The sequence below is a fragment of the Odontesthes bonariensis genome, chromosome 2 (assembly GCF_027942865.1).
Source record: "Odontesthes bonariensis isolate fOdoBon6 chromosome 2, fOdoBon6.hap1, whole genome shotgun sequence".
NCBI classification, from domain to species: Eukaryota; Metazoa; Chordata; class Actinopteri; order Atheriniformes; family Atherinopsidae; genus Odontesthes; species Odontesthes bonariensis.
In genome coordinates, this window is record NC_134507.1 from 31,892,427 (window position 1) to 31,904,430 (window position 12,004).

The 12,004-nt window shown below is 45.7% G+C and overlaps 1 protein-coding gene across 1 annotated transcript in view; it reads right to left on the reverse strand.

The window, feature by feature from the left end:
* slc30a6 (solute carrier family 30 member 6) overlaps window positions 1–12,004 on the reverse strand; it is a 109,074-nt gene that overhangs the window by 75,322 nt on the left and 21,748 nt on the right. Inside the window, exon 4 of the mRNA XM_075481407.1 lies at window positions 8,511–8,595. Coding sequence (XP_075337522.1) covers window positions 8,511–8,595 — 85 coding nt within the window. The remainder of the gene's footprint in view (window positions 1–8,510; window positions 8,596–12,004) is intronic.

The window sequence follows — 12,004 nt, forward strand, 5'->3', positions numbered from 1 at the left end:
TCGTTGCAATTTTCTCCGTCACAGAGGTGGCGCTGCTACGTGAAGGTTACCGCTACTCTACAACCAGGGAAGTGGAGAAGAAAACAATGAAGAGCAGGAACACTGACATCAATGATGCTGCTGCAGTATCTGGGAGATGAAATGCTTTGTGTGTTTCTGTGTTTCACCAAGTTCATGAGCCAAGACGATTCAGTTAAAAGAGGTGAAGGTCTGAAGCCCCCGGCATCAACAGAGTCTCTGCCCTCTTCTTTGTCTTCACGTATCTGTCCCGTAGCTTCTTCCACACATTCTTACAGAACTCTCCCTCTTTCCCCAAAGTTCTCCCAATCTCTGTCCACCAGTTTTGGGAGTTTACGTGCTCCCTGTACTGTTTCACTGCAGTGTCCTCACTGAACTTGGTCTCACATTGGTCCATCCGGTTTGTTGTTCTCGGTACAGCCAATTTACAAAAATCGACTGGTGCACGCCAACACTCTGCGCCGCCTTTTCAAGGCAAGCGCCAGGCCTGAAACCTCATTTTGACGTCACGGGTCGGCTGCACCATGAGCGACGCGTCAACTGTAAATCCAGCTTTAAAGGTAAGTGGCCACTTGCAGTTTGGGGCAAGTCGGCTGCTGCTAACAGGTGTGACACAATACAGAATGTAACCTTCCTACCTCATTTATTTGACATGATAAAATCATGCCAAAAGGGGGAAATGTTATAAATTGTTATTTGTTGTATGTTATATGTTAATGTTATAAAGACATTATAAATTCGTATTCTGTAGTTTACTAAATAATCTATGTTCCTAGTTTGTACTTTTCCGCTCATATAAACTCAATGTAAGACTTCAAGGTGATATAGCGGGACTAAATAACTGGGTCCCTGAGGATGCACGCTTAAAGCAACACTCACACACACACACACACGTTCTTTGGCTTATCCAGAGAACATGTCGAAGACGGTGTTGAACCTGCTCATGTCCAATTATACTCTGTCGAGTGTGAGTCCAACCTCTGGGAGATAAAGGGTCATATAAATATGAAATGTTTCCGGAAATCGAGGCTCGGTCTGACGGATGTCCTGCGAGGGCTCTGTCCCCTCCGAGCCCAGCGCTGCTATACTTCATGTGTGACCACCAATAAATACTTTGTTTAATTTAACTGAATTATAATACTTTATACCACCTGAAGACACCATCCTCTGGAGGAGCTTCACCATCATCTGGAGGAGCTTCACCATCATCTGGAGGAGCTTCACCATCATCTGGAGGAGCTTCACCATTATCTGGAGGAGCTTCACCAGCTTCACCATCATCTGGAGGAGCTTCACCATCATCTGGAGGAACTTCTCCATCACCTGGAGGAGCTTTACCAGCTTCACCGTCATCTGGAGGAGCTTCTCCATCACCTGGAGGAGCTTTACCAGCTTCACCATCATCTGGAGGAGCTTCTCCATCACCTGGAGTTTGTGTTGACTCAGTTTTGTTTGTCCGAGCCTTCAAAGAACAGATGTGAATTCTTTAAGAAGCTTTTATTCCGTTATGAATAAAGCACCAACATTGTTTCTCCACACACACAGATGGGAGTTCCAGCTGATGCATGGCTCTGCCGGGAGGAGGAGAGGAATCAGGAGGGCGAGGTCAGAGGAGCAAGGGAAGAGGTGAGTTCAGCTGAGAGTGTTTGTTTGTCAGACAGAGAGGTGATGGGTTGCAGGGAAGTAAACAGACTGTGTTGGACTGAAGGAGGAGGAAACCAAAGCTGCTGTGTGGGCCGGCCAAAGAGCTGATGTCTCTGCTTTGTAAGAGGCTGGAAACTGATCCAGTCGTCCGCTGCACAATTTGATACCAGAGGACCAGCACACACTAAGTTCTGTAGAATCATCATCAGATAATGTTTCAGCAACAGTGCAACTAAAGCTCTGCTTAAACAGCATCAACACACAATCCAACCTTCATGTGTGCACACATTCTCCACAAACACACATTATCTGCAGCCTGATGAACCATTCAGGCAGGAAAAAGGCTCCTAACTCAAGGGATGAGCCAGTGTTGTGTCCACACGGAACAGACAACTTAGCAAAGAAGCCATTTTAAACTGGATCTTTAGGCACTTTGTTCCCAGCAGCCTGTCACAGAGACACATCATTTGTTCCCATTTCTTTAGCTGCATCTGTGAAAAACAGCAAAGATAACACAGTCTGACAGACAGAAAACAGGATTTCTGCAGCAACAAGGTGATTCCCAAAGAGCTGTTAGCTGAAAACTTGGCATATCTCAGCATGGTGTGCAGTGTGTCCTTAAAACATTTGAGGAAACTGGACAAGTGGAGGACAAAAGAAGAAGTGTCAGGCCTAAAGAACTATCTACAGCAGAGGAACAGGATCTGAAAGTGATGTCCTTAAGAAAGAGGAAAAAATCCAGCAAACACCTGACACAGGAGCTGAGAGATGCATCTGGACCTTCAGCTGATCCATCTGCTGTTGGCCCAAGCCTCATCAGAAATGGGCTCCATGGAAGGGTGGCTGTCAAGAAGCCGTTCTTAAGGAAGGGAAACAGGGAGAAAAGGCTGAGCTGTGCCAAAGGACACAAGAAGTGGGCTGAAAATCAGTGGCAGCAGGTCTGATGGAGGGATGAATCCTCCCCAGAGCCCGGAGCTCAACATTACTGAAGCAGTGTGGGAACATGTTGGCAGAGAACGCAACAAAAGGCAGCCCACATCCAAAGAAGAGCTTTGGGATGTCCTTCAAGAAGCCTGGAGAACTGTTCCTGAAGACTCCTTAAAGAAAGGACAGAAAGCTGGTCTGAGAGGGTTCAGGCTGTGTTGGAGGAGAAAGGAGCTCAGAGCAGATATTCACCTTAAAGCTGCTCAGAACTGAACTAACTCTGGTTCTGCCTCAGATTCTGGGTTTATGTTCATGTTGGAATATGTTTCAGTGAATCTCTGCAGCTGTTACCATGGAAGCATCTGTAGATATTCACTTTAAAGCTGCTCAGAACTGAACTAACTCTGGTTCTGACTCAGATTCTGGGTTTATGTTCATGTTGGAAAAGGTTTCAAAAACCCATTTTCCTGGAAATGTCTAAAGAAATGATTCCTGGATCAGGCCTCAGTGACATCACAGTGACATCACAGTGCCATCAGCTTGTATTCCAGGCCAGTTTCCCAGCTCAGCAGTGTGTGTAACCAGATGATGGTGGCTGTGAACAGCACCTGCCGACCCGTCGGTGGTTCTAATGTTGTGGCTGACTGACTGATCCACAGTGAGACCACGATGCGCAACAGCTCCACCGCAGTTTCATCCAGTGTAACAGAGTTGATACCGCTAGGTTTGCACGGCTACGTGCACGTGTGTGTATTACAGTGCACGTATTTACATGTCTGTTGAGCCCACAGCCATGAACTAATGGGGCCAGAGTGTGTGTGTGTGTGTGTGTGTGTGTGTGTGTGTGTGTGTGTGTGTGTGTGTGTGTGTGTGTGTGTGTGTGTGTGTGTGTGTGTGTGTGTGTTCTGGTACAGTTTGTACAAATGCAGCTTTGTGTGCGTCAGCTGCTTTAGAACACGATGTTAGACTTGCAAAGGGAGGTCGACGAGTGCATGTGTACGCTTATATGTATATATATATATATGTATATATATATATATATATATATATATATATATATATATATATATATATATATATATATATATATATATATATATATATATATACACATATATACATATATATATACACATATATACATATATATATACATATATATATATATATACATATATATGTGTATATACATAGACATATATATATACATTTATATATATATATATACATATACATATATATACACATTTATATATATATACATATACATATATATACTTATATATATGTACATATATATACACACACGCATGTGTGTGGAGGCTGACTCATACGCGTCTCACGCTTCACTTAAAAGGCAGAAATCATCAGATTATGTTTCAGCGACAGTGCAACAACAGGACAAACACACAGCGTAACCTTAATAAAACATTTATGGTGAAGTCAGCGCACGTACACACATACACACACACAACACTGGTTACAGGGCTGATGAACTCAGCGAAGGAACTTCTGGAGGAGATGATTCATTACCGGTTCAGTTTAAACGGCCTTTATAACGTCTGTTAAGCCGCCAGTCATGAGCCCCTGTGTGGGCATGTGTGTGTAATTGTGTCTCCATGTTCCCTGGGCACAGAGCAGGCCTGTACATCATGTACGTGCCCAGCTTTGTGTTGCTCTGGAACAGGGTATTACACTTGAAAAGTAAGGTCAGCAGAGGCATGTGCAGGCGGGCGGGTGTGTGTGTGTCTGTGGGGCCGGACTACTTTGTGTCTTATGCTTAATTTAAACCTAAGACGGATATGCACTGGAGGCGCAGGATGTACATTTTCCAAGAGAAGGAACTAATCATTGAACTGTTTCGATGTAAATGGGGTCAAAACATAACATTAGGTTCAGAAATGAGGCGTTTAATTTGCCTAAAAGCCTCGGCTGATACTGAAAACACAATACAGGTATTAATGGGTCAATGTGGACAGAATTCCCTGCTCTGGGATGAGTGGGGCGACTGTGGAGGGAATTAAAAAGCATTCAGCCTTTCTGTCAGTGTGAAGCAGCCGCTATTCTGCCTTTTTTCTTCAAATGGAAATCATATTAGTGAACATAAAGCCGCTGAACGAAGAGAATGAAGCTGCTGAATGAAGAAAATGAAGCTGCTTAATGATGAGAATGAAGCCGCTGAATGATGAAAATGAAGCTGCTGAATGAAGAAAATGAAGCTGCTTAATGATGAGAATGAAGCTGCTGAAAGATGAGAATGAAGCCGCTGAATGAGGAGAATGAAGCCGCTGAATGATGAGAATAAAGCCGCTGAATGATGAGAATGAAGCCGCTGAATGATGAGAATAAAGCCGCTGAACGATGAGAATGAAGCCGCTGAACGATGAGAATGAAGCCGCTGAATGAGGAGAATGAAGCCGCTGAATGAGGAGAATGAAGCCGCTGAATGATGAGAATAAAGCCGCTGAATGAGGAGAATGAAGCCGCTGAATGAGGAGAATGAAGCCGCTGAATGATGAGAATGAAGCCGCTGAACGATGAGAATGAAGCCGCTGAACGATGAGAATGAAGCCGCTGAATGATGAGAATAAAGCCGCTGAACGATGAGAATGAAGCCGCTGAATGATGAGAATAAAGCCGCTGAATGAGGAGAATAAAGCCGCTGAATGAGGAGAATGAAGCCGCTGAATGAGGAGAATGAAGCCGCTGAATGAGGAGAATGAAGCCGCTGAATGATGAGAATGAAGCCCCTGAATGATGAGAATGAAGCCCCTGAATGATGAGAATGAAGCCACTGAATGATGAGAATGAAGCCGCTGAATGAGGAGAATTAAGCTGCTGGGTCTGCATTTTGTGGCCTAATCTTAACTTTTTAAGCTCAAACTTTCATGATAGCCGGCAGTCGCAGGTGGAGGTTTTTACAGAGTTGATATCACAAACAAAACAGAATAAAAAGGAGAAAAAAGTTTCTGGCTTGGTTATTCCTGGGATGTTTGGACTGAATATAACTAAAATATTTGTCCTGAGGATCATTTAATCCCACAGCTCAGACGGCTCTGACAGTATTGAGACCGGGCCGCTGCCCGTGTCCTCATCAGAGCCGAGTATCGACAGTGGTGTCGCCTTCTTCCATCTGTTCGATACCTCTGTTCTCCACTTCCTGTCTGCACCACACCCGACGCCACCTGTGTGTGTGTGCTGCAGCATTCGGAGAGTGACGCTGCAGATAAGGTTGCATGCTGATCTGTTCATGGCAGCGTTTTCCTGAGTGATGGAGTCCCTGAGAGGATCTCATGTGGACGGGGCCAGAAACACACCGCCTGTCTGCAGGAAGCACCGATACCAATGTGTTTACACTCAAATTATGATGCACACAAACAAACCAAAGTGATATCTGTCAGCCGTGACCTCAGCAAACATCAAGCTCGAAAGCACGACAGGCGGAGCATCCTGTTCGTCATGATCACCTTCATGAGGCAGACAATGCTCCTTCAGCCCAACACTGACCAACATTTCCTGCATGCGCAGAAGACCTTTAAAGCCAAAACTCCTAATTACACTCATTCAGACAACTAACTGGGAGAATCTGTGCATTTATTCAGGAAGGAGGACAAAGACCAGATTATTATCAAAGAACAAACTGAGCCGAATACAGCAGCAACATGGACAGAAGTGAGTGGAGCTGCAGGAGTGCGCAGGCTACTCGTTAGCGTTACGTTAGCCTTACGTTAGCTTTACACGTTAGCTTTACGTTAGCTGCCTCAGTCAGTCAGCAGGTAGCAGGTAACCTTAAATACGCCACCTGCTGTTCTCTGTAGGTCTGCTCCGTTAATAACAGCTCGGTTTGAACGCAAACTGGCTGTATTTACAGTGTCTGTCATTCGCTGGTGGAAAATCCAACCCTGCGGCACACGGTTCAAAAGAGTTGAAAGGGGACAGGACAGCCATCATTTCTGCCGCCAAGCCCCTGCTAACTTCCAACCCCGGCCGGGCCGAGTCCAAGCTGCCAGCAGCTGTACAGCTGCTCTCTAACGTTGTTCCGGTGGAGCCTACAGGCGGTCTGACCAAAGGGTCTTCCCTCTACTTTTTCATGTGTCTGGGCAAACACACGAGCTCCCTGAGCACACTGAGGACCACTGTGAGCAACATCAGATGTGCACGCTGTGGCCACACACCAGCATCACACCAGCATCACACCTGTATCACACCTGTATCACACCTGTATCACACCAGTATCACATCAGCATCACACCAGCATCACATCTGTTCAAATCCTTGGATCGTAGCAAGTTCCATGGCTTATTAAAAGAATCAAATCACAGCAGCAATTTTCATTAGTTTACTTTTAATATAAGTGATTTGGCCCACTTAAAATTAACAAAAATCTTGTTGTTCATGAGATGTGTAGTACACTGGAAAAAAATTAAATCTTACCAAATATATTTGTCTCATTGAGTATCTCATTACACAAGCCGATTTTCACTAGTTCCATTGGCAAATTTTTTTGCTTATTTCAAGCAAAAACGTCTTTTATTTGTTTTGTTTTTTTACGAGTAATAACCTGATGCATACCCAACATTTCGGAGAATCTATTTTATCCGGGAACTTCTCGCTTACCAACTCAAAAAGTTAGTCGGAGTAGTAGGAGAAGTATGCGGTTTCCAAGTGTATGTTATATTTGAGAGTCATCCTTGCAGCCTGCATGTTTTGCAGAGTAGACCTTTCTCACTCGAAAAAGGAAAAATCTCCCCCACTTTCACCGCTTGTTCTTCTATTTGCACTCAGACAGCCATTCCATCCTAAAAGAACCGCATTTCTGTTTTACTTTGGCTTGGTGAGTGGACGTATCGCTGGTGCTGCCCGTTGGTTTCGCCATGATAAGGGGCGTGTCTTAACTCCTAACTCCGCCGCACTGTTGTTAGCTAGCTAACCTGCACTATCAATGCTCTGATTGGCTGCATAGCGTAGGTAAACCGCATCGTATCATTGGCTGAACACCTGTCACACTGCGTTACATTGAAAAATGGTACAGAAAAACACATTATTGGTCTAATTGATTAGATTAGGTCTAGTATTAGATATTAATTAATACGTTTATGGTGAATTTTATTTTATGCGCTGCATAGATTTTCTTGTGCGCTGAGAATGTGCGAGCAGCTTAGAGGGAACGTTGAGTCCGAACCTGCCTTTCTGAGACTGTAGGTGGTGTAAATGTCTCGTAACACATACAGACGCCTTCTGGACAAGCTGACAGGACACAAACGGACTTAACTAAGTGGATCTGTTGTAGCGTGGAGAGAAACTGGACCTGCGCTGGCGGCGGACGGCACATAGACGCCTCGTGATGTCACAGCTGAAACGAGATTACAGTGATGTGACGTGTTTTCAGGATGGCTTCATGAACACAAACCATGAATGAAGCGCTCAGAACTCCACGGGTTGATGTTTCAGATAAATCCCAGGAATGTCTTTTCTTTCAGCGGCCATCAGCCCATCCAGCTGTGCTCCGCACGGCTGCCAAGCTGACAGATGTGTTCTGAGTCCCGTGTCCCTAGAGGCTGAAAAAAGACGCTGCGGAGGACCGCGTTCCTTCAACACGCCCTTTAAAGCACCACGTTTTGACTGTGGTGACCCTCTTATCTCCAACAACAACACACAGAGAGCAGCATCATGATCAGCCTGGACCCCCCCCGGTGAGAAAACAGAAAACAGACTTCCTCAAGACTCGTTCTCAGAGTGTGTTTACAGCAGCAGAGCGAGGCCTGTCGGCCTGAGTTTACTGTGTGTGGACAGGTATCTGCGCCTGTTAGCGTCTCACAGAGCGTGCGTGTTGCTGTCAGTCTGTGCACGTCTGCATGTCAGCTCACATGTGTCAGTCTGCATCCCGTGTGTGTGTGTTGGTGTGTGTTGGCGTGTGCACTCACCCATGCTGTTGGTGGAGCTGCACCACATCAGCAGACAGCCGGTGCACAGCAGGTTGAGTGCCCCGAACAGCAGGATCCTCCACGACTGGAAACGACAACAAACAAACAGAATCACCGTTAAAGCGCAGTCGAGGAGCAGAGAGGCTCTCCGTCTCCGGGGGCTCGACGCAGCGTCCGTCTACACCGAGTTACCGGGGGGGGGGGGGGGGGGGGGGGTGTCAGATTGGATAATGTATGTGGGAGTTATAAGCGACTTCATTTTTTGTGGCGAGTGATGGCGAGTCATCAAAGTTTGAGGCATCACCACGGCCACGCCCTTTAAGTTCTGAAAAAGTTTCTCCATGATTTTCCCCCCATGTCTTAAAGGCAGGGTAGGGGATCTTTTTCTGGAACATTTTTTTTACATATTGCTTGAAATACTCTTCACACCCCCATTGCAACCAATTAATTAAATGTTTTGACACAAATATGAAAAGTTTTAGTGGCCTCTAGAACGTACAATCTAGGAAAAACAGTATCCAATCATTGTGAACGGACCGTTCACAATGATTGGATACTGATGCCGTCTATCAAACTGCAATCTGCTCCTCCCTCCCCCTCCTTCCCCCTGTGCGCGTACCCTGCTCCGTGAACGAATTACGCGTCCAGAAGCTTGGCAGGAAGCTAAACTAGAGCCAGCTTGGCTAGCACCTAGCATTATTAAACGTATAGTTAGCATAAACTAAATACTAAATACTAAATACGGCAACCATCGATGCTTGCTGTCAGAACAGCGCTCGTGCACCTTAGTGCTCGTGTGCGTTCATGTACTCTAGAGGCGTGCCTTCGGGAAGACAGTGAAGAAAAGGGTTGGGACTTTTTACCGGTGTATTTTCAAAATGCAGCTTCGCTGGACTCAAAATTCAGGATCTCCTACCCTACCTTTAAGAGTAACCTGGCCAAGTTTGAAGTCTGTAGCATTAAATCTGTAGGACAAGTTCGATCTTAAGCAAGGCGTGGAATCGGGCAAAAATGGCACCAAAACGCACTTTCCATCCAAAATGGCCGCCTTCCTGTGGACGTGGGACCATGGCGGCATGAGACTTTTTTGTGGGTCTGGGCATGATGAATGAGTGTACCAAATTTTGTCATCCCACGTGAAACTAATCCCAATGCGGGGACAATTTTTAAGCATCGTAGGGGGCGCTACAGAGTCAATGAGCGACTCCCAAAAATTTAAAGTTTAGATTCCTTCATGTCGTCGACTGGCAGGTGGTGCTCGCAAAATTTCAAGAGTTTTCGAGTACCTTTTGCAAAGAATAAGAAGAAACAGTACAGATACAATAGGGTCCTTGCAGTTTCACTGCTCGTCCCTATTTAATGTTTTCAGCCTGAATTTAAACATGGCACAGGCGTCCAGCTGCTGGACCGTTATCGCTGTGATGATGGCGCCCGTCGGCTGAGAAAAAAAACACGTCAGAATGTGTTTACCGGATTTATCAAACCTGTAACTTACAGCCCAGGTTGGGTTCCTGTGGAGAACTGAAAAAAAAAGCCAGATTTTGGTCAAACAAAGTGATTATTCATCCTGTGAACAGCTGCCTGCTGCTGCTAAAAACTGCTGAATGGGGCTGAAGTTACAGTTCACACATGAACAGGAGTGGGATCAGGTTATCGACTGAAGTCTGTCTGACACTGTGAGAGACATCCTGCTGCCTCTGACCTCCTCAGGGTGCACATGGGTTCAGCCCAACTCAGTCTTTGAGCTACTTTCATAGTGATTTTTTTATTCATTTTAATCAGGAAATGCTGTTTTCAGTCCCCGTTTCTGACAGAAAAAAACAGTAAATATGTGAATGTGAGCAGCTGGATTAAACCTTCACTGTTTTTATAAAAAGATGAACGTGTGGAGCTTCAGTCCAGCTCTGATTTACTGTGTTTCTGGACATGTTAAAGGGATAGTTCGCCTCTTTTTGGCAATTTTGTGATGCAAATGCATTACTCTTTTGAACGCATATTGTTTTGAGAAGCAAAACGCTTTATTTTTTAAACCCCAGCCAACTAGCCAGACTACCTTCATCAACGCCAAAACGAGGCTGGAACTCGGCTCACAGGACGCAGCAGGGGGTAAGAAAATGTTCATAAATGATTTTGCTAATATGGGATGTCATACAGCTTCATGTCAAAAGAGGTGAACTATCCCTTTAACGTGCATTTTGAAAGCCTGAGACAATAAAGTGTACTTGTTTTAAGGATGTTTTAGGGACGTTTTAATAATAATAATAATAATAATAATACTACATTTTATTTGGAGGCGCCTTTCAGGTCACCCAAGGTCACCTTACATTAGAATTAAAAGCATAGAAAATAATAAAAGCATAAAAACACGAGACAACATAAAACAGAAGTGCACAGTTATAGGGAGTATGCCTGTTTGAATAGGCGAGTTTTAAGTTGGGATTTGAATGATGTGATGGAGTCTGACTGTCTTATGAGTGGGGGGAGGGAGTTCCAGAGCCTGAGTGCTGAGCAGCTGAAGGCTCGGTCCCCCATGGTGCTGAGGCGTGACGTGGGGATGGTTAGCAGTCCAGCAGAGGTTGAGCGGAGGGTGCGGGAGGGAGTGTGTTGGTGAAGGAGGTCGCTGAGGTAGGTGGGGGCTGGGTTGTGGAGAACTTTATAGGTGAGGAGAAGATTTTTGTAGTGAATGCGGTATTGTACTGGGAGCCACTGAAGTTGAATGAGAACAGGGGTGATGTGGTCTGAAGATTTGGTACCGGTGATGATCCGGGCGGCTGAATTCTGGATGATTTGCAGTCTGTTAATGAGTTTGGTGGAGAGTCCAGTGAGCAGGGCATTGCAATAGTCAATGCGGGATGTGACAAATGAATGAACCAGGATTTCAGTGCTGGATTGGGTCGGTGATGGGCGGAGTCTTGACATATTGCGTAGGTGGAAGAATGCGGTTCGGGTGATATTTTGAATGTGGGGTGCAAATGAAAGGGTGCTGTCCAGAATAACGCCGAGGCTCTTGACTTGGGATGAAAAGGGTACAGGAAATCCGTCGATGATGATGGGTGGAACTGGGTTGTGATGTGATTTGGTGAGGATGGATTTGGAGCCGATGAGCAGGGCCTCGGTTTTGTTGCTGTTAAGTTTAAGGCAGTTCCTGCTCATCCAGCTCCGGATGTCTTCAAGGCAGATGATGAGGGAGGGGGGAGGGATGGTGGCGGTGGGTTTGGAGGAGATGTAGACCTGTGTGTCGTCAGCGTAACAGTGAAAATGGACTCCATGGTGACGGAGGAGTGTGCCCAGGGGGAGAAGGTAGATGATGAACAGAAGTGGACCCAAGACTGACCCCTGGGGGACACCCAGTGAAACACCGGAACACCCAGACTTGTGGTTCCCAAGTTGCACAAATTATTGGCGGTCAGTGAGGTATGATGTGAACCAGGAGAGTGCAGCACCAGTGATCCCAATGCCAGCCAGGCGGCCCAGGAGCAGAGGGTGGGAGATGG